A 24,654-nucleotide genomic window follows, 5' to 3' on the forward strand; every position below is an offset into this window, starting at 1 on the left:
AGGGATATAAGAGAGAGAGAGAGAGGGATATAAGAGAGAGAGAGAGGGATATAAGAGAGAGAGAGAGGGATATAAGAGAGAGAGAGAGGGATATAAGAGAGAGAGAGAGGGATATAAGAGAGAGAGAGAGAGGGATATAAGAGAGAGAGAAAGAGGGATATAAGAGAGAGAGAGAGAGAGAGGGATATGAGAGAGAGAGAGAGAGAGAGGGATATGAGAGAGAGAGAGAGAGAGAGGGATATAAGAGAGAGAGAGAGAGAGAGAGGGATATAAGAGAGAGAGAGAGAGAGGGATATAAGAGAGAGAGAGAGGGATATAAGAGAGAGAGAGAGAGAGGGATATAAGAGAGAGAGAGAGAGGGATATAAGAGAGAGAGAGAGAGAGGGATATAAGAGAGAGAGAGAGAGAGGGATATAAGAGAGAGAGAGAGAGAGGGATATAAGAGAGAGAGAGAGAGGGATATAAGAGAGAGAGGGATATAAGAGAGAGAGAGAGGGGGATATAAGAGAGAGAGGGATATAAGAGAGAGAGAGAGAGAGGGATATAAGAGAGAGAGAGAGAGAGGGATATAAGAGAGAGAGAGAGAGGGATATAAGAGAGAGAGAGAGAGAGAGAGGGATATAAGAGAGAGAGAGGGATATAAGAGAGAGAGAGAGAGGGATATAAGAGAGAGAGAGAGAGAGAGGGATATAGAGAGAGAGAGAGAAGAGGGATATAAGAGAGAGAGAGAGGGGATATAAGAGAGAGAGGGATATAAGAGAGAGAGAGGGGGATATAAGAGAGAGAGGGATATAAGAGAGAGAGAGAGAGAGGGATATAAGAGAGAGTGAGAGAGAGAGGGATTATAAGAGAGAGAGAGAGGGATATAAGAGAGAGAGAGAGAGGGATATAAGAGAGAGAGAGAGAGGGATATAAGAGAGAGAGAGAGAGGGATATAAGAGAGAGAGAGAGGGGGATATAAGAGAGAGAGAGAGGGGGATATAAGAGAGAGAGGGGGATATAAGAGAGAGAGGGGGATATAAGAGAGAGAGGGGGATATAAGAGAGAGAGGGGGATATAAGAGAGAGAGGGGGATATAAGAGAGAGAGGGGGATATAAGAGAGAGATGGGGGATTTAAGAGAGAGAGGGGATATAAGAGAGAGAGGGGGATATAAGAGAGAGAGGGGGATATAAGAGAGAGAGGGGGATATAAGAGAGAGAGGGGGATATAACAGAAAGAGAGGGGATATAACAGAAAGAGAGGGGGATATAACAGAAAGAGAGGGGGATATTAACAGAAAGAGAGGGGGATATAACAGAAAGAGAGGGGGAATATAACAGAAAGAGAAAGAGAGAGTGGGTATTTATGAGTGGGGGGTTTAGAGAGAGAGAATCGGGGGGATATATAGAGAGAGAGAATGGGGGAGTTATTATAGAGAGAGAGAATCGGGGGGATATATGAGAGAGAGAATCGGGGGGTTATATAGAGAGAGAGAATCGGGGGGATTTATAGAGAGAGAGATCGGGGGGATATATAGAGAGAGAGATCGGGGGGATATATAGAGAGAGAGAATCGGGGGGTTATATATAGAGAGAGAGAAACGGGGTATAGAGAGAGAGATCGGGGGATATATAGAGAGAGAGAGAATCGGGGGATATATATATATAGAGAGAGAGAATCGGGGGATATATATATAGAGAGAGAGAATCGGGGGATATATATATATAGAGAGAATCGGGGGATATATAGAGAGAGAGAGAATCGGGGGATATATAGAGAGAGAGAGAATCGGGGGATATATAGAGATAGAGAGAATCGGGGGATATATAGAGAGAGAGAGAATCGGGGGATATAGAGAGAGAGAGAGAATCGGGGGATATAGAGAGAGAGAGAGAATCGGGGGATATAGAGAGAGAGAGAGAATCGGGGGATATAGAGAGAGAGAGAGAATCGGGGGATATAGAGAGAGAGAGAATCGGGGGATATAGAGAGAGAGAGAGAATCGGGGGATATAGAGAGAGAGAGAGAATCGGGGGATATAGAGAGAGAGAGAGAATCGGGGGATATATATAGAGAGAGAGAATCGGGGGATATATAGAGAGAGAGAGAATCGGGGGATATAGAGAGAGAGAGAGAATCGGGGGATATATATATATAGAGAGAGAGAATCGGGGGGATATATATATAGAGAGAGAGAATCGGGGGGATATATATATAGAGAGAGAGAATCGGGGGATATATATAGAGAGAGAGAGAATCGGGGGGATATATATAGAGAGAGAGAGAATCGGGGGGATATATATAGAGAGAGAGAGAATCGGGGGGATATATATATATAGAGAGAGAGAATCGGGGGGGATATATATATATAGAGAGAGAGAATCGGGGGGGATATATATATATAGAGAGAGAGAATCGGGGGGATATATATATAGAGAGAGAGAGAATCGGGGGGATATATATATATAGAGAGAGAGAATCGGGGGGATATATATATATAGAGAGAGAGAATCGGGGGGATATATATATATAGAGAGAGAGAATCGGGGGGATATATATATATAGAGAGAGAGAATCGGGGGGATATATATATATAGAGAGAGAGAGAGAATCGGGGGGATATATATATATATAGAGAGAGAGAATCGGGGGGATATATATAGAGAGAGAGAGAATCGGGGGGATATATATATATATAGAGAGAGAGAGAATCGGGGGGATATATATAGAGAGAGAGAGAATCGGGGGGATATATATAGAGAGAGAGAGAATCGGGGGGATATATATAGAGAGAGAGAGAATCGGGGGGATATATATAGAGAGAGAGAGAATCGGGGGGATATAGATAGAGAGAGAGAGAATCGGGAAGAAAGACAGAGAGAATCGGGAAGAAAGACAGAGAGAATCGGGAAGAAAGACAGAGAGAATCGGGAAGAAAGACAGAGAGAATCGGGAAGAAAGACAGAGAGAATCGGGAAGAAAGACAGAGAGAATCGGGAAGAAAGACAGAGAGAATCGGGAAGAAAGACAGAGAGAATCGGGAAGAAAGACAGAGAGAATCGGGAAGAAAGACAGAGAGAATCGGGAAGAAAGACAGAGAGAATCGGGAAGAAAGACAGAGAGAATCGGGAAGAAAGACAGAGAGAATCGGGAAGAAAGACAGAGAGAATCGGGAAGAAAGACAGAGAATCGGGAAGAAAGACAGAGAGAATCGGGAAGAAAGACAGAGAGAATCGGGAAGAAGGACAGAGAGAATCGGGAAGAAGGACAGAGAGAATCGGGAAGAAGGACAGAGAGAATCGGGAAGAAGGACAGAGAGAATCGGGAAGAAGGACAGAGAGAATCGGGAAGAAAGACAGAGAGAATCGGGAAGAAAGACAGAGAGAATCGGGAAGAAAGACAGAGAGAATCGGGAAGAAAGACAGAGAGAATCGGGAAGAAAGACAGAGAGAATCGGGAAGAAAGACAGAGAGAATCGGGAAGAAAGACAGAGAGAATCGGGAAGAAAGACAGAGAGAATCGGGAAGAAAGACAGAGAGAATCGGGAAGAAAGACAGAGAGAATCGGGAAGAAAGACAGAGAGAATCGGGAAGAAAGACAGAGAGAATCGGGAAGAAAGACAGAGAGAATCGGGAAGAAAGACAGAGAGAATCGGGAAGAAAGACAGAGAGAATCGGGAAGAAAGACAGAGAGAATCGGGAAGAAAGACAGAGAGAATCGGGAAGAAAGACAGAGAGAATCGGGAAGAAAGACAGAGAGAATCGGGAAGAAAGACAGAGAGAATCGGGAAGAAAGACAGAGAGAATCGGGAAGAAAGACAGAGAGAATCGGGAAGAAAGACAGAGAGAATCGGGAAGAAAGACAGAGAGAATCGGGAAGAAAGACAGAGAGAATCGGGAAGAAAGACAGAGAGAATCGGGAAGAAAGACAGAGAGAATCGGGAAGAGAGACAGAGAATCGGGAAGAGAGAAAGAGAATCGGGAAGAGAGAAAGAGAATCGGGAAGAGAGAAAGAGAATCGGGAAGAGAGAAAGAGAATCGGGAAGAGAGAAAGAGAATCGGGAAGAGAGAAAGAGAATCGGGAAGAGAGAAAGAGAATCGGGAAGAGAGAAAGAGAATCGGGAAGAGAGAAAGAGAATCGGGAAGAGAGAAAGAGAATCGGGAAGAGCGAGAGAAAGAGAATCGGGAAGAGCGAGAGAAAGAGAATCGGGAAGAGCGAGAGAAAGAGAATCGGGAAGAGCGAGAGAAAGAGAATCGGGAAGAGAGAGAGAAAGAGAATCGGGAAGAAAGAGAGAGAAAGAGAATCGGGAAGAGAGAGAGAGAAAGAGAATCGGGAAGAGAGAGAGAGAGAGAGAGAATCGGGAAGAGAGAGAGAGAAAGAGAATCGGGAAGAGAGAGAGAGAAGAGAATCGGGAAGAGAGAGAGAAAGAGATTACTCGAAAAAATATTGTTATATTGACTCCAATTTTGAAAAGCATAATTAACAAACAATTTTTTTAGAACAATCTGAGAACCCCCACAATCTTTGTATGTATATGAATGTGTGTGTGTGCGCACTTAATGTCACCGAAGTTGAAGCAAAAGGTTTGCGAAATAGAGTATAAATGGCCTTTATTCAAACAGCAACGAGGTTCGAAATGATTGACAAGGAGAACTACTAAAGAGGTTAGGGAGTTGGTGGAACTACATGTATCAGCTTGTTGGTCTTTCAATACAATGAAGGTTAAGCGGATATTTTGTTTTATTTGTCAGCATGGTAGGGGTCAGGGGGGAAACTCTAACTCACCCCAATTTATGGTTTGGAATCACCCAGTTGATTGCACGTGGTCCTAAGACTTAACAAGTGATTGGAAAACAAATCGATCTGATTAGTACTTTTTATCGATTTTTTAAACTAAAGGATATTTAGTTCTCTCCTACTGCAAAAACTGTGACACCAGGGTTAGAAAGTGAGATTGAAAAATTAGCCCCCCCCCCCCTCAGGATTTATTTCCAACTGTGCTTTCTGGTATGTTTCCAGGACTTGGTGCTGTATTCCATATTCAACTTTTTTTTACAAATCGTCCAGTGGAAATTTTTACACACTTCATTGTGTCGTGTCGTATATCAGCCATCCCCCAGCAAAACACTACAGTTGAATGAGAGAGGGTTCGCACTATACTTCTGTGTGGCAGAACTGGCACTTGCAATCATTGCTTAGACCACTCAGTTACAGCTGAGTGTGTGTGTGTGTGTTTTTATGTCCAGTTAAAACTGAAAAAAAAAAGAAGAAAAATACCAACAAAGTTGGTATTTTCTGATCGGTGTTGCCCTGGATGAATATCTAAAATTTAGAAAAAAGAAAAATGATTTATTCTTTGATCCTAAACGGGTGCAGATTTCGTTGGAGAAGAAATTTATAAAATTGTATGTCCAGAGAGAGAAATAATCTGGCCGAAAAAAAAAAAAAATTACAGGGAGGGTGGAGGGTAAGAGAGGAAGGAGATAGAAAGACAAAAAGTATTAATAAAAATATTACACCTTTGCCCTAGGCAATAACGGGTAGCCCTACTAGCATATAATAAAAAACTATCTAAATACATCTAAATTCATCCCGTCAGACAACAGTAAAGTTGCAGCTTTTATTTTTAGACTCGTCATTGCAAAAGTGTTTCAATTTGAAGAGGGGAAGAGAGAAAGCAAATGGATCAGAGAAGATTGTAATTTGCATTGATATGATGATTGAACTCATGCAGTAAGGAGCCAAAGCTTTTATCTCTGTTGTAGATATTGACGGTGTGAGACAAAGAAAGCAAGCTCTGTCATGGATGTGCGTCAGAAGCAGAGATGCATCATTGAATTTCTGGCAAATGTGCATTGAGAATGTTGATGACTCTGTAAAAATAATAAATTCTGAAGCACAAAACTCGCTTGTTTTAATGATACCACTCCCGTTTTTGTAGCTCTTCAAATTTTAGTTAAAAAAAAAACAAAAAAAAAACATTTGGAACGACCATCGTACGTGTGTAGGTTGAGGAAAATAGCACGAGACACAAAGTAAGCATCAGGTGAAAGAACAGGTTCTTGCTGTAAAGAATTACTCTTAGTACTGCAGTTAATCAACCGAATACTCCTTAAAAGAAAGAAAATAAAACAGCTTGTTGGAACTGCTGTTCTCAGTGGAGCAGATACTCGTTAGATGGCAAGGATTAGTCCAACAATGTTCCTTTAAAGAAATACAAACGCAAAAAAAAAAAAAAAAAAAAGTCGGTTGGTTGTGACAAGGCTTTGCACTTATCAGTTGCCTTGCTGGCATCATTTCTCAACATCAGATGGTAGCTCATTAGGATAATGTGTTTAATTAAAACAAGCCTACAGGATGTTCAGTCGCAGGGCAGGATGTTCTGATCTATTTTAGACAGTCAAGAGAGGGAAGGGGCGACAGTAAGATGGAGAATGTATTATCTATCAGATTTTTTGAAGCATTGAACTCACTATTATTAGTAACTAGCAGGGGTACCCGGCGTTGCCCGGGTGTGGAGAAGAGGTGTAGTAAGGAGTCAATACAACCAGAAAAAATTTTTTTTTAATTAGCCGCTACCTAGGTGGAGAGATGTGTGAAAAAAAAAAAAAAAGTTTAAGCGAACGGTAAAATAGTTCAGTTTTTGTTTTAAAAAGGAAAAAAAATCTCATTACGTAAGCCCGAAAAAAATAAAATAAAAAAGGAGTAGGCAAGCAAACCCGAACCTGTAACGCAAAGGAGGAAAAGGTGAAAAAAAGCAGACTGCTTAACCCCCACTGATACGACTTCACTGCTGTTCAAATTAAGGCTAGTCATTGCAAACGCGTATGATGACCTTGCAAAAAAAAAAGTCAGCGAAAAAGTGACTCCTTGTACAAAACTGCATACTTTTCGCCCAAGATATCGACCTTCAAAACGACACTGATCTAGTCAGGATCCGTCGCTTGTGTCGAAAGGTTTTGCGAGACATACAACACACATTTTGCCTTCTACGATATAAATCTCACCTGTCTGTTTAAAATGTATGTACGCCTTCTCGCAAAAACTTGCAACAGAAGCGACGGATTTTCACAAGATTGGTATCATTTTGAAGCTCGACCCTTTGGACGACATGGAAAAATTGGACAAAAACATTAATTGCTTCACTTAACTGGACACTTTTCTACAGGGAGGAGTCGTTTTTTTTCCGCTGATATTTTCAAAAGTCATCGCCTCTTTTCAATTGTCTTAATTTAAACCTACGTCACTTCCAGTTTGGCGATGGATGCAACAGCTAACACGTCGCTTTTGTTTTCACATTCTTTTCCTCCTTCGAGCCTGCCTGCCTACTACCACTTTTTTTACTTTTGCTCAACACACACTTCAAAACACCCGGGCAACGCCGGGCACACAGGCCTAGTCTATAATATAAATCGCACCTGTCTGTTTAAATGGATGTATGTATGTTTGTTTGTCTGCCTAAAGCTTTTGACAGAGGCGACGGATTTTCATGAGATTGGTATTGTTGTGAAGTCGACCCTTCAGACAACACGTATCGAAAAATTCGCTAAAAACATTCCCTCACCTAGGCACTTTTCTACAGAGAGGAGTCGCTTTTTAAGCTGATATTTTCGAAAGTCATCCTCTCTTATCGGTTGACTAGCCTTAATTTAAACATTCGTCACTTTCGGTTTGGTGATGGGCGCAACAGCAAAGACTTCATGTTTTTTTAACATTCTTTTCCTCCTTCGCGGTGCGGCTTCTAGCCTGCCTACCTACTACCACTTTTTTTTTTGTTTTTGCTAAACACACCTCCAAACACCCGGACAACGCCGCACACCAAGACTAGTTTATATAGAGGAACTACTAAAAAATCCTACAAAACCTTCAGAGCAGTTCAGTCCTAAATTATAAAGAAAATATATGAAGAAACAATGATTTAATTTTTTTTTTAACAATTTTAAATACATTTTTCTAAAAGTACAGTAACGATTCTATAAAAATCTTAGATTTAGGGTTATCACATCTTTTATGAGAGTGTCATGCTTAAGTTTGAAATCGCATTTTTATACATCTTTCATGCACAGGTTTTAAATAGCATTTTTGCGCCTCTTTCATGGTTAACTTTAAAATAGCGTCATCATCCAACCACCTTCATCTGTGATGTTGAAATATAATGATTCAATTGTCAGGCTTTAAGTTGGAAACTGCATTTTTCACCCAGCACAAATATTCTGAAATAGCATGTTCATTGCTTAATCTATAGATTTCACTGACTATTCATGATTTTTTTGTTCCTTGAACTAAAGTCATTGCTTAAGTGTCAACTCATTAAACATGGTCAACGAAAAAAAAATTCTTTGAGTAAAGGCCAGGCTCTTACGGTAGCAAAAGGAAAAAAAAAAAAAAAAAAAAGAAGAAATGACAGTACATTTGGCTACAAGGGGAGAGTGGAGAGAGGCAAGAGTGCCGGGAAAAGTCATCTACTTCTTTGGTCTGTGTGTATTTACCAACACAGGAAGCAGAAAACAGCTGGAGAAATACGAATTGTGATTATAATCAGCAGATGGTTGTGTAAATGTTGATGTGCACATTATGAAGAGGGAAGGAGGCGGAGAGCAAGTTTAGGAGCAGGCAAGAAGAGTGATGGGAGGTATTATGCTACAATCTGGCCATCCAAGATGGAGGATCTAATAACATTAAGACGGTCCAAATTAACTAATTTATGTAAACACATTAAACAACTGAAACACATATATATTTATCCAGAGGAAATATTTTCGCAGACCCTCATCAGAGTAGAATACATCTAAAAGTCAATTAATTACAAATATTAGACATAACCCAAGTTTTTTCTCTCCTCTATTGGTATTTCATGGTAGGTTCTCAACTAGGCTCAAATTTTTGTTTCCCTATAAAATATTCACTGAAAAAACTAAGGTTCTTGTGCAGAATTCCCCTACATTAAAAAAAAAAAAAAATCTGTATGTAAATACCTGTGACAGAAAAAATATTGTATTCCAAAAATAACCTAAACTGATTAAGTAGTTTTATTTGCATAAAGAAAAATATTTTTAAGTAAATTTGAGTCGTTCAAATGTCCCCTTGTTAAGAATAGCTTTCCAAAATCAAACAAATCGAATTATTTAGTTTTCCATATTGTTGCTGTGCGTTTAGTCACATCAATTTACACGATTTTTGGAATACGATATTTTCGTCCTGTCACTTGGGCGTACACCACATGCATTTTTCTTTACTTCAGTTTTTAATATGGGGGAAATAGCACCAAAACTCGTCTAGCTACAATAATTGCAAAGTGCTTTCTTTACTTCCACTGTGTGCATAAAATGAAATGGAACTTTGGAAGAAATTTTCTTTTCGAGAACATTTTATCTGTGAAAACTGCAACATAGTGATCTTCAAGTCAAATGTCAACAAATACTTAAGACACCCTCTTTAATAATAAAATTCTTCCCATTTCACCCATTCCAATCCTTTTATAATCTTGATCATCATCTGACAATTATTTAACTTAATCCTCGAGTGGCTTTTTGCATTATTAAGTACCGACTTGTGGTCTAATTAGGCTAATATATATATATATATACTACCATCATGCGCACGTCTTCTTACTACCTTTTCTCTTTTGTGCTAATCACATCCTTCGCCCCTTTTTAGGACTTCTGATTTTTGATATGCAAATTAATGTATATCTAACTACAAGCTCCAACATATAAAAAATATGTCATTTAAAAATCCATTTAGAAACCAAACATGTTGCCGGACTTTTTTCAAATAAATTGATTACTTTTTTTTTTTTAATTCAATTTTCATCGAACCATTTTTTTTGTATGAAACAATTTATTTTCTTTAACAAGTCAAATTGCCCATTTAAATTAGTGCCCACTTACTCCTAACCCGTTAAATTTATTGCCCAATTACTCGTAACCCATTAAATTTACTGGTTATTTACTCATTACCCGTTAAATTTATTGGTTATTTACTCATTACCCGTTAAAATTATCTCTCATTACATTCATTACCCATTAAAATTATAGCTCATTTCCCATTAAAATTATCGATCAATTACACTCATTACCCATTAAACTTATCTAATTAAAACATAAATAAATTTTAAAATTCCTTTTTTCTTCAAAGAGCAAGTTAACACCCAGATGATGTTTTTCCTCAATTCTGAAGAACGGTGTGTATACTTCTCTCTCCAAAGAACGCAAGTATGAAATAAAGGATATTTATTTTAAATGGAACTGTAATCTGGCTTTAAACAGATAATCAGGATGTGTCAGAACAAAAATGTTGTAAATGAAGATAAAGTTTTGAAAACAAATTTTCAAAGAGAAACGGACACCCTCCCTCCTCATCAATACAGGTAACAAAATCAACCTACCTTTCCGTATCTCTGTGCGTATGTACTTGTGAGTAATGAATGAAAAATAATAATGGTTTCATCTAAGTCCCATACAAAGACTCTTTCTAAATCGGATTCTGGTCCAGGAGAAGGATTATTTTGTCGACGACCACTTCGTGCCGGTCTCGGTCGCCCTGGAAATATTCAGAAAAGAGGGGGAAAAAAGGGAAAATTATACTTTTATTTTTTAATCGGAAATCAATAAATGTTATTGGCAGCTATATTTTTTTATTTTAAAATCATTCTCTCAACTCGGCGAAAAACGTTTCCGCATCTCTGAAATAATTTATGGAGAATAAATTCAAGAATTCTCAAGTGCTTTCGACCTTTGTGATTTTCTTCAGTTTTGTTTTGTTTTTCTATTTTGTTGTTTAAGGCGTTTTTATCATTTTGCTCAGCTTTGGCAGAGGGAAAAATACATAGACATATATATGGAATTAGTGGATAAGCATGAAAGCAAACTAGTTAGAATAATGACGCAGACCAGTAAAATATTTTCGTCTGAATATCAGACGTTAATTATGGTAGTTTTTTTTGTTTTACATGTGTCATATTAACTTGTTTATTTCCCTACTTATGCACTTATTTCATATTAATCATACTATTTTGTTTGAAACTTATTTCATATTTCAAACTTCCTCATACACACACAAATATATATATATGTGTAAATAACGTGGATGTCAGAAATTGGGTAAGTAATAATTTGACAGCCTACTATCTTTCCTTTTTGGTTTTCAACTATGTTCTGAGATTTTATTTTAAAATTATTTTCTGACTGCAAAATTCATTTTGGAAATGTTGAAATGTTAACCAATCTGGCTAGACTTCTTACAATGTTTATTTTATTTATTTATATAAACTCTAGACATGTATTAGTAACTTTTAAAAAAATAAGTTTTTAGATCATGTTAATATACATGAACTTATAAATATCTATAAAAGTGAAATTGTGTGCGTACATTTCCCTACCAAACTACTTGTCCAATTTTCAGTCTACAGAGTCGAGATTTGACAGGAGTATTAAAATTTGGGAAAATCTTTTTAATCTGTTTTCGGCGAAATTTGGCTGTCAAGGGGTAAAATTTCAACGATTTGACCTTTGAAAACTCTACAAAACTCCTCTGCTAATTTTGAGTCTAAACACAAAATTTTAGATGTAGGTTACTTCGACACGAGTCAAACTTTAATATATATATATATATATATGCACATAAAGTTATGAACAGTACATAGGTCTGAGCAAAGACGGGCTGAACTGCACACACACACATATATATATATATATATATATATATATATATATATATATATATATATATTATGGTGTTGGGACAATCAGAATGAGAAAAATCGGAACTTTATGGGGTTTTGGAATTGGAAAAATGTGTGCCTTTTTTGTATTGGCAAAAACGATTCTTATCGTTTCTTTATTTAAATTCTAACTTTCCACTGCTGGTGCTAATAATGGAAGGAAAAATATTTTTTATAGATCACACCCACAAGTATATTTTTCATGTTTGTCAAACTACACATATTACATGGGTTTTATGGCAATCCAGAAAAAAAAAAAGCTTTGTTATAACTGAATATTTAGAGATTTTAAAAGAATCGTAATCATATCGAAATAAGTGAATTTTGAATGGGGTTGGTAATTTTATCGGAATCGTTCCATCACTAGTGTATATATATATATATATATATATATATATATATATATATATATAATCAAATTTAAAATTAGAAAACTTTTGTGGTAATTACATAGATTTATCATCAAGTTACAAAATCCAAAACAGTTTGATATCTTATCACCGAATGAGAGAACCAAATATAAATTTGTGTTATATTGTATGACTGAAAAATAAACATTTCTGGACAGTTGTAAACGACTTTGATACCATTGTGTGCATGATATATGTGTGGGTGTGTGTATATATATATATATGCAATGAGAAAAAATAAAAAGATAATAAAATTAACTAAATAGTATTTGTGAGCAAATTTGTTTTTGTTATAATTGGTTAATCTTTTTTGCATTTTATACCTGTACATACTGCCTTATATTCATGGACACACGTACTTTTCAACCTAAAAGTGTTTGAAAACTTTCTCTCTCTCTCTCTATATATATATATATATTACATCATATATTTCGGTGTACAAGACGACCCTTAAAAGTTAAAAACTCATCTTTAAAAACCAATATTTCATAAAATACCAGATGTTGCAATCTCTAGCCGAAGCTAAACAAACATGGTTTCGTGATTTAGCAGTCGTCTTATACAACCGATATATAATAAATTTATTAAAATTTGCTCCAATTTTGTACCTCGTCTTATAAGCTGAAATATACAATATTATATATATATATATATATATATATATATATATACACACACACACAATGTATATGTACGTGCACATATGTACATTCAAATTTAAAATCAATTAGAACACGTTTTTGCATTAATAAGTTGATAAGTGTAAGATGACTGTTTTAAAGTGACTTCAAAAGTTGTATAACTTGGAAAATCCATACAAGTCCCATATTCTCTCAAATAAGATAAAACTGTATAAAGTTTGTGTTGTTTTACGTAACTAAAAATAAACATTACCTGGAAACAGCTGTAACCAACTTAGATACCATTCTGTACACGATATTTGGAATACGATTTGAATTATATATATATAAAGGTTTATGTATGTGTTTACATACCATGGAAAGAGGATACAAGCAAAAAAGAAAACGGATGAAATTTATTGAATTTAAAAGTTTAATGTGCTAATTTTTTGTTATAATTAGTCATTGTTGCATTCTATACATGTACATATTGTTAAATATTCCTTCCACTTATATATTAGACCGCCGGGATACGACATTAAAAATTAGTAAACATAAGGCAGGGCAAATATCGTAACCAAGGGCCGGAAAAACATCGTATTCCACATGGTAATCTAACCAAAAAAAAAAAAAAGTATCCTAGAGCCACCGTATCCCGGGGTTTTACTGGGTGTATGTGTGGAAAGTAGAAAAAAAAAAAAAAGACAACTTACGCGCATTTCCATTGGCTTCTGCTTTTAAAGGAGGTGATGGACTTGTAAATGTGTTCTGCGAATTTTCACCTGCAAGACAAACGTAGCGAAAAAAAAAAAAAAGGTAGAAAAAAGAAAAACTCATTGGAAACAAAGTTAAAAGCTTGCTGGCATTACAAATAACAATGTGATATATATATATATATATATATATATATATATATTGAAATGATGACACTGATCTTAAAGCTACAACAACCAATTACAGTGAAGGCAAGTGCACAAAAGAAAGGAAACAAAAGCAAGGCAAAAAAAAAAAAAAAAAAGAGCAACAAACCAAGAAGTGAATAGAAAAAGACATGCATCAACGCGCGTTCCGTGTTTAGCACGAGTGAGGCTTCGGGCAAAGATTGCTCTTCTTCACTATTCCATCCGAAAGAGAGAGGTGGATGCTTAAAGCCTTTTCTGTTTTCGTCTTTTGCGTATTCGAACGGGGTGAAGTGTGTGTGTGTGTGTGTGTGTGTGCGCGCGCGCGCATACTGCATCAAAAGAAATACATGTGCATCAAGAAAGACAGGCGCACAGAAAGATGAAAATCAGAATGCCAACCATGACTGAACAGGTGAATCCAAATAGCAAGAAATTTTCAAGAAATAAAACGAGAATTAATATTTACTTTTCTGGGCTAAGTCTAAGGTGATTCTCCGACTTGCTATTTACTTTCTCGCCTTCCTAACTACTTTAAATTGGTTTTCACAAGGGCTAGAAAAAAAGCATCTGTTTAATTTGCTAACCTGTGCATAATGAAATGTGGGTGTGTGTGAGATGGAACGATTCCAATATTTTTCCATTAAATTCAGACAATTTCAAACCTTGTATCGTTTGAAAATATTCACAAGAACGGCCTCTTGTGAATATTTTCAAACGATATAAGGTTTGAAATTGTCCGAATGGTCGCGAAATATTTGTAACGAATAATGAAAATACACTACTTGTTGCTATCAATCCAACTTTTGTCATCTTGATTTTGTGAATATATATATACATACACACACATACACACACACAGAGAGACTGCTCTTTATAGAGTGAAAGGTGAAAATCATCAATATTACAAGAAACCCAAATCAATGTTTTAGCCGAAATTCTAAAGAATCAACCTGCAAAACAGACATAAAAAAAAAGAATTACTAAACATCCTTTGTCCTTATCTTTCTATTTTATAGAATTTTCTCGCTGAAGTCTCATAATTTAATACATATTTTTTAAGAAATCAAGGGAGAGAACGCAGTATAATTTAACTTAAGTTAAATCTACTTCGATTAGTAAATGGAAACGTCTACACAAATAGCATTCTTAGTTGGAATAAGAATTTTGTTTTAAGAAAAAACAATTTAAGCGAAATAAAATATATTTGTCAATAACAGTGGAAATAAATGAAAATATAGGCTAATTCGAATCAAACATGTCTGTTAGATTGCTATTTGTGTGTGTGTGTGTATGTATGTATGTATATATATATATATATATATATATATATATATATATAGAGAGAGAGAGAGAGAGAGAGAGAGAGAGGCTAAAATGAACAAAGGTTATTTAAGATTCAGGCATTAAATAATTATTTTTAACTTAGGAAAGTTAAAACTCTGGAAAATAAAATAATGATCAGCATGTCAATTTTATGCAATGAAATATTCTTGAATGCATATAAGTTTGACTCGTGCAGATCAATGATTATTTGTTATAGATCGATTACTAACATTGAGAATTCTACCCTTAAATATATATAACATGAAAATCAATACATCAAAATAGAAACTGAGTCGAATCTATAGCACAAACCTTGACCACATAATGGGCCCAATATCCTTTCAGATAAAGTTTTATAATCAATATGGCTCATCTTAAAACTTAGTGATAGATAGGGCTATGACAACAGCATATTCTTTTCGTTTTGATTCTCAGGTATATATCCATTGATATCTTGTGTTTTTATGTAGAGTGATGTGGTTCTCGGTTGATTACTTGTGCCGGATATACACTCGAGAGTCAAAACAATGAAAAGAATATGCTGTTGTCATAGCCCTAGTGATAAGATAAGCCAAATTATATAACAAAGTTATTTTGTTGGATTTAAAAAGTTGGACCTAAGTAGCATTTAAGCTGACAAATAAAATTTAGCTTATAACTAGCCAATTTTCATTTGATATTGTTCTGCCATGTTATTGGCAATAAAATAACGTACTTTGCTACAATTTATTTTTTTTTTTTAAATTAAATGGTCTGACCTGGATGATTGGTAATATGAAACATTTTTAGATAATCACGAAACATCATTCATAATCGTTGTCTCCGTTAGTCTAACTCCAAATGAGATAGCTCGTTTGAAACTGAAGAATATAATAGTTGTCTATCTTACAAGGAACATGCTATTTCTTTATTTTCTATATAAATTTTAAAATATTCAAACAAAATAAAAAAAATTAAGCTAAAATGTACTCAGACTGCTAATAATGATAATTGGGGGGGGGGGCATTTTTTTTTTTTTTTTCTAACGGATGCCAAACATTCATCTGTTATCTCATACACTTGAACCAAGAGATTTTTTGACGATTCTAACCGTCCCTTTAAGTGCAATTGTATCAACTTCTCTTATGCTTGGTTCACCGGGTATATTTGGCAGATAGGTTTTGAAATTCTTTTCATGAGTCCAGTTGCTTCTATAATTATTGGAATGATAGAGATCTTCTGGAGATTGCAGTTTCTTTTCATTTCGTACATAAGATTGTATTTCGTCATACTTTCCCCCCTCAGTTTTGTTTAAGTCAATATCATTATGCACATTAACTTATAAAGTTTCTTCCTTCTCCTCGCCCTTTTTTGGTTTCATTTTACTTCAAAGTTATCAAAAACCAACGGGATCCTTCCTGCAGCTAGCACTTAATCTCTATTCAGAGATTCATACTGTTAAAATGTTTTTGACTCATAACGAAGGATGACTCCAAAAGATTTCGACGATCGTTTTTATAACCACAGCTATAACAATTAACCAATCAGAAGCTTCAAAAGTTATTATAAAAAATGTCAAATGTTGGATTCAATCAGTTCGCTGTCTCCTCTGTCTCCAAACAACTCAAGATCGGGACTACATTGATTCTTCGCCGCCATCCTTGTTACTAGGAATTACTCAATATTCAAAATCATGACTATATTGATTCTTTGCTGCCATCCTTGTTACTAGGAATTACTTAACACTCAAAATCGGAACTACATTGATTCTTTGCCGATTTAATTTACTGCCGCCATCTTTGTTCAGCATAATGTCTCAACACTTAACACACAGATATTAAAATATTCTATTACAGTTCTATAATATCCCACAAATGTTAAGTTAGTAAATTAATTTTCCTCTCACCTATCGACCAGTTAACTGCCTTATTGTATATCTCTTTTGGTTTCTTGATCTTACTGGATTGCAGGGCAAGAATACATCTTGTCTGGTAAAGTATCCAGCTTAGTCTTGCTACAACATCACTTAAAGACGCACAAATCCTTGTAAAAGCCAGGGTAGAGTAACCATACCAAGGGGATTTCATTTGAGCTTTGAATACTTTGTTTTCTTGAATATTTAGTCAGGATTTACTTGTATGAGGAAGTATTCTTATGCCAGGTTGTTCTGACAAATCACTGTACAGCAAGACCTTAGATACTCAAGGACAGTGTCTAAGGCATTAAAGTTCTTTGAAAATTAAGTAAACATTACTATTGACGACATAAAAGATTTTAAAGTAAATACAAAATAATTTATTTGGGTTTACCTGCTTGTATGACGTATTGTCGTTAAAAACAATTTAATATAAAATGTGAACATGTGAAGTTACCGTTGGTATTTCGTTGTATTAATGAATAGGTACCTCCAAAGCGCACCATATAATTACCCTCTCGCCTTCTATATGTAACATGATGTAACTAAGTTATCACCTTCATAACTTATACGCCATTCAAAATTTAAAAAAAAAATAGAAATAGATTCAATAGTATTAGGTTTTGTAAATAAAAAAAATTTTAAAGAAAAAAGATAACGTTTTTTTTCTTATTTATATATACTATAATCTTTGGAATTGCAAAGAAAAAGAATACCCAAAATAAAAAAAAATAAAAAAGGACTGTTGAATATTCATGGTTAAAACTTGGTGGACAAGTCAAGTATAAACGGAAATTTATTTGTCCTAAATATGGTTGAATTGCAAAAAGGATTGTGAAATTTTCTTAACGATTTCACGAATGACATTTGAGGGAGGGGGTACATTGTAAATTCACATTTTGGGAATGAATTACCTCCTTATCTTCAGCAGTCCTGCTGTTTTTTTTTAACAGCATCGGCGACCACGGCCCTCCAAATTCTAGAGCCATGGTAATCTCGGGAAGACAAGACAGTAGTTTCCCCCGTTGCTTTCCGTCTTGATTTGGGGATGCATCTTTCCCAGTGAGTTAAACGCACCCCCAGAATTTCTATGACTCAGCACAGTACATGCAGCACCTAAACTTCCCAAATGGTCACCCATCTGGTACTGGCCAGGGTCATCATCGCTTACCTAATCTATATAGGTATATATATATAATCGTATATTACCTAATCATATCATGTCAAAAAAAAAGCATGAAAGTAAGAATTTGTTTTTGCTTATAAGATAATTAACCCACAAGAGTATTTTGAATTAATCTATCCAATTAAATCTCTAAGGGAATTCGACATGCATCTTCCTATTGTATAGTCTGTGAGAATATAAATATCTTGCATGAACATACAATTACGCACAACGACGAAACCAATATATAGCGTCTGCTATAAATGACTATATAATTTCATTTCAATATTGTAAATGCAACATACAAGAAATATGCAACTGCAACAGAGAAAATAACATGTGGCGCATTTAAATTTTTATGCAACAAAAAACATGACGTCTATCAAAATATTTATTAAAACTCTGCGTCCAACAAAACAGGGCTCAATGCACGTTGCTAACCATTCAGGTAGTGGGTAGCATACTTTGACGCACATATCGCACGAAGGCAATCAAAGAATAAATCTAAGCTATTATTGCGCAAGTTCAATATATATATATACAACTAATTGGTTTCTACTTTCGAATTTGTGGTAATGGTGAGGAGAGACATAAATAAGTGGCCACTGTTAGCATGCGCCTGCTGTAAGGAAATAATGACATATGAATCTAGAACCAATTCGATACAAAGCAAAGACGATTATGAAAATTTAGGCGATAATCTGAAATAGTAGATTAAAAAAAAAAAAAAAAAGGCAGATTTTTTTTTTTTTTTGATTGAGAGACTTATTTTTGGATATACATCGTTCACGCGTGTTTTGGGTGAAGACAGAATGATTACTGCTGCTGTTTCTTCGTTAGTGAAGAGAACAAAATAGTCCGATTTGATCGTGCATTTTTTCTGTTCTAGATTATTTACATCAGGAGTCTCTAAAGTTTTCGAACAAAGTCATATTCCCCACTTTTTAGAGCTACACAGGAAAAATAAAATAAATAAAAAAGAATGACTTTGACATGTTTTATACTATTTTACTTATTAGTTTTGCTTTTTAAATAAACGGGTTCTCCAAAACCCAATTCTTTTAATCATTTTCTGAACAGAAAGAAAGAAAAAAAATCACGATACTATTTCCACACATTTTCATTTTTTTTTTTTTTTTTTAATTGTTCCTAAATATTTCTATACTTTCAATTAGAGCTCCGCGGGCTGGATTAAAGATTTTGTCAGGCCGGATCTGACCCAAGGGCCATAGTTTTGAGAACCTCGATTTACGTAACTGAAATAAAATTTGGACTAAAAACATCTTTCAGTCACGTAAATAACATGAAGGAGAAGAGATGCTTGACTATCAACAAAAGGATTAACAAATGGAAATATATAGTTAGTTATAAAAATAACATTAAAGATATACGCATATATATCACACCATAAAACATGGTCATCAAAACTTATTAAAAGGTCTTTGTGCATCATCATAGATTTGGTCTGTTTTTACATGATATCAACCTTTTTCTGGTTGTCCTGCCTGTTCTACAAGTATTTTAAATAGTGAATGCTTTGACGAACTGCAAGCACTTGTACCCTCTTGACGAAAATATCCCCGACAAACCTGATTAGCAGCTAAATCCCACCCTTACACAGTAGAGATCCCTATGTGTAAGAAAACCTTCTACTCCCAATAGTTTCTTCCCCAGAACTGCTAGACTTCGGAACTCCCTTTTGGGATTCTGCTTCCCCAACTGTACTGACATGCAGAAGTTCAAGTGTAATGTGAACAGACATTTTGATGCCCAACTCCCTACATAATACCCCTATAGCTTATGCCCCTGATAATAGCCCCCTATAGCAAAGTGGCAATGTGCTTTGTTTGGGGTGAAAATGTAATTAAAAATTGAAATTAAAAAAAAAAAAAAAAAAAAAAACTAATTTTGTGGAAAGCTTATGCTTCAAGCCTTTTATATCTTCTAATATTGATTCACGGTGTTTGGTTTAATCGTTATTTCCATGGAAGGTGCTCGTCTGAACTCCAATCTCTGATCTTTTACGAAAAACACCCGTCTAGCTGAATCCACTGTGAAAAATTTCCCCCACTCTTTATCTATGCCTAAATCAAAACGTGGATTCCATGAACAAAGCTTCTTTCTTAGAACTGCACGCTTGTGGAACTCTGTTCCGTCTGCCTGCTTCCCACCTGACTACAGCTTGGATGTGTTCAAGTCCAACGTTAACAAATTCCTAATGAATTGCCCCCTTAAGTAAAACCTTCATCAAATCTCCACACTAACGTAATGTACTTGCAATAACCCTTATCCCTGAGTGGCTTCCGGGCCTTGATAAGTGGTGACCACTGTAAAAAAAAAAAAAAAAAAAAAATTGCTTTGTAGAAGAAAATTATTTTTGTTTTTGGTCTTTGCAGAACATGATTGAGTTCTGCAAAGGGAAAAAATAATAACATCAATGTTTGGTGTATTTTTGATCAGAAAGCCAGTATTTTCACACAGCCTGGTCGTCAGAATTGAAAGTGGGTTACTGATTCAAATAAGAGTCGCTCTAATGGGTAGATATAATTATACTAGTTTATCCACAAATACAAAATCACGTCAAGGAAATAATACAAGAAAATTTGACTTGGGGAGGGGGTATTTTATTATAGAAAAGATTTAGTAGCAATCCAATCTGCCTAAAACCTGTTTAGAATATGAAACAACACCAATAAAAACGACAAACAACACTGACCACAAGACAACAGATTTAGAAAGAATAAACTTCACTTTCAATATAGAAATGAACAAAAAAAAACCCCTGCAACAATAAATGTTTTTTTATAGGCAGCAATTGTCATACATGCACACTTTAAGAGATCAATATATTTTTAACCTTTCCATTATTTGTTAACAAAAACAAAACAACCATGAAATGATCCTCTTTTACAAGCAGATGGTTCTTCAAACTAATATCTATGTTCAGATACAGTTCTTTATTGCTTTTTAGTTATCTACATAAATAATGAACAAAACTAAACAGACCAAGATCGGTACCCCGATTATTTATTACATAATGTGTGCATATAATGTTATTTATTACATAATGTGTGCATATAATGTTATTTATTACATAATGTGTGCATATAATGTTATTTATTACATAATGTGTGCATATAATGTTATTTATTACATAATGTGTGCATATAATGTTATGTAAACAAAATGTGCACAACTTATAAAGCTTTCCATTTTATTTTGGAATATTTATTTGCAAGAATACTTTAAAGTCAAAGTTTAATTTTATTAAACTTTTTTGCCATTATTAAAATTAAAAAAAAAAAAAAATAGTTTATACTATCTTTAGCTAAAATTCCTCGTGAGAATTATATGTAAAAAAAAATTAAAAAATCCCGTTAATCTTTAAAAGCTAAAAGGCAATTTTAGTACATTGGCAATCTTATTTTTTCAAGACAAGAAATCCCATTAAAAAAGAAAAAAAAAAAAAAAAAAAAAGTGTAGTAAAAAGTTGGGGACAAGTCCCCTTTAAAATAAATGAAAAAAAAAAAAAATCTGCTCAGTCTGACATTCTACCCCTCCCCCACCTTCACACACACACGAAAAAAAAAAATCATGCGCTAGAATTCACTCTCAAAATTGAATATATTTTACTCTACACAGTCCTTCGAAAAAGTGGTAAAAGAAAAAAAAAAAAACAAACAAAAAACATAAATAAATGTTACCAAAGGCAAGATAAATTACTCTTCTACCTAACAGTAGTTTTTTTTAGTGTTTTAACTTATTGTAAAATGTTTATTCGACTCGAAAAACAAGCGTTGTCTAATGGTAAAACTGCAGCTTAACAAATACGTTGTGGACACTTTCTTGTGGTCGCGTACACTTTGAAAACGCTTGTTTTTCGAGCCAAATAAACATTTTACATTTTAGAAAAACTAAAAATCTACCCAGTTAGGTAGAGGAGTACCCTTCTTGCCTTTGGTAACATTTATTTATTATATATTTGATTTTTTTTTACCATTTCTTTTCGAAGGGTTGTGGACAGTAAAACATACCTTCAAAGTTTTCTTGGAACAGTGAAATTGCAAAGTGTTGGGAGTTTGGTCAAGATCACAGTGTAGTATCTGTTCTGATGCTACACATCACCTTTTCTGTTCTCTGGAGAAGAAATTCTTCATGACTGAGACAATTTTTATTTTTGTTCCTATCCAGAGTGCCCCTTTTGGGGAGCTGGATTTTCCCCACATTAAAAATCAATTTTGTGTCTAACTCTGCCCTCGTGGGGCAATAAGTCAATAGGAACAATAATGTCCATTTGTAGTGCAGTTTTGGTAAGGAAGCACTAGATTTAATCTTGTCTGTAAATATGCCTCATCGTAAAAGTTTTAAATAGCGTTAAGATATTGACATAATCTCTTTAGACAGCCTATGTGGTGTACTAGCACCATAATTAATACTTACTGAAGATTTTTTTAAAGTTTTAATTGATGACGTAGTCGACAAAATTTTTTTTCTAAATCAAAATGAAGTTAGTGTATATTAAAATACAAAGAATCCGGGAAATTAAAAAAAAAAAAAAAAAAAAAAAAAAAAAAAAATGGAGGGGATTCTTGTTATGACTGTTAATAACTGAACGGTTGTTTTTTATTCATTTTATTTTATTTTATTTTATTTTTTTTTGGAAAGAGAAAACAAAAGAGACAACATAAAAATGGGGTCTGAAAACTGGAGTGATATCGATCAAGAGTGGAGGAAAAGGTGACAAAATAAACAAAAAAAAAAAAATACAAACAAATTTTGCAGATTCAAAATGTGGTGAACAATCAGACGAATGAGAACTAGCTAAACATATCTATTACACGTTTATCTCATAGCTAAAATATAACGACATTTTTATATGCAATGCTAGCAGGGAGACTCGGTGTTACGCGGGAGTGAGTGAGAATCAACGAATCTTTCACCCTCCCCTATTTTTTATTAAAATCTAAAATCAGCCATTTTTTTTTTAATCAAATTGATTGATTGCTCTACTTAGAGACCCACTGTGATGCACTGAGATTAGGCTTCATATGCCTCCCTACAGTGACAGTCCACAATACATTGTAGTTTACATTGCACTGTAGAGAACCTACTGTTGATATAAAGTTATTTTTATATTATGGCTTTAGTTAAAGTTTAAAAGGCAAAAAGTCAAGTATCATGGATCAATTGCATACACATTCGCTTTGAACGCACCCCTGTCATATTAAAGAACCTACTGTTGATTTTATATTCCGGGCCTTTCTGCTTGTGCGGTAATTTCTCAAATGCACTTATGGTGTTAGTCTGCATAAGTTAACTTTAGTCAAAGTCGCCTGTTCCTTCTTTAATCGGACTTTTTTGATTATCGATACTTATCAAAGACATTCCGATACAAAACTTATCTAAGAACACTGCTAGGCACGTAAAGTACATTTGTGTGTAATTAAAAAAAAAAATTTAAAAAATGGCCCATCCGTTTAGGAGCCCATAGGGAACGAACTCCACCCGCACACAAAGTTTCTTTTTATATAATAGAGATATGTAATTGGTTTTCAGATAGCTAAAATAAAGAAAACAACGAAATATGCAGTGTTAAATTTCTAATTTAAAATCAATCTAAGATGGTGATAGCTAATAAAAAAATGCAACAGGAATTGTTTTAGGTTTTCTAGGTCGGAGTATGATCATTTTTTTTTTTTTTTTGTTGTTTGACCCGCTTAAGAGTTAAGAGAAAATCTATCTCAAACGAATATTATTGGCTAAACGAAAAGAATAGGATGTTGAGAGTGATGCGGCGGGGGGGGGGTAAATCTATTGATCTGATTGGTTAAAAGCTATAATAAGCACTTAACTATAAAAATCTAGACAATTAGCCTCACGATTTCCCTCTAATTATATATAAGTAATATGTAAACATACGACGGGTTGTACAGAAGTAGGTTTGTGTTTAATTCCTGAGAGAGCGTCTTTTATATTTTTTGGTTGTTATAACGTTTTTGTTCTTGATTTTAAGGGAGGTGACGTTTAATCAACACTGACGAATGCTATGATATAAAATAACGTTTTGTTTTTAAATCCCCAAAACAGGTATTTACAGATAACTTTATAAAATCAATAGTAGATTCTCTACAGTGCAATGTAAGTTACAATGTATTGTGGACTAAGTCGCTGTAAGGAGGCATGTGAAGCTTCCTTCTCGTATACTGCAGAAGGGGGTGGGCGTAACTGGAGCAGGCAATCAATTTGTTTTTTGTTTTTGTTTTTTAATGAGGTGGGGGGGATTTCACCAATTTCAAAGACAACGAAAGTATGGGAGGGTAGAACATTTATTGATCGTCATCCAATCTCGGACAACATCGGGTCTCCCTGCTAGCGCATATATATATATATATATATATATATATATATATATATATATATATATATACGCGTTTAACCTACCCAACGATAAGAGGCAGTCTTTTTTAATTTTTTTTTTTTAATTTCAATTCTAAGGTCTACGGAAGCTAGATCAGCAGAGAGAGAGAGAGAGAGAGAGAGAGGGGGGAAGAGAGAATGGGGCTGTGTGACGAGTGTAGAGAGAGAGAGAGAGAGAGAGAGAGAGAGAGTGAAACGAAGTAGTGTACCTATTAACCAT

The 24,654-nt window shown here is 34.8% G+C and overlaps 1 protein-coding gene across 15 annotated transcripts in view; it reads right to left on the reverse strand.

Moving 5' to 3' along the window:
• LOC145279823 (protein phosphatase EYA1-like) overlaps nt 1-24,654 on the reverse strand; it is a 1,162,399-nt gene that overhangs the window by 46,963 nt on the left and 1,090,782 nt on the right. For all 15 annotated transcript variants that reach the window (XM_080131218.1, XM_080131213.1, XM_080131219.1 and 12 more), the window contains 2 exons: nt 13,447-13,515; nt 10,369-10,523 (listed from right to left, as the gene is read on the reverse strand). In XM_080131218.1, the coding sequence (XP_079987344.1) occupies nt 10,369-10,523; nt 13,447-13,515 (224 nt within the window). The remainder of the gene's footprint in view (nt 1-10,368; nt 10,524-13,446; nt 13,516-24,654) is intronic.

Source organism: Euprymna scolopes, chromosome 7, assembly GCF_053919585.1.
Source record: "Euprymna scolopes isolate OS-2025 chromosome 7, ASM5391958v1, whole genome shotgun sequence".
Lineage (NCBI taxonomy): Eukaryota > Metazoa > Mollusca > Cephalopoda > Sepiida > Sepiolidae > Euprymna > Euprymna scolopes.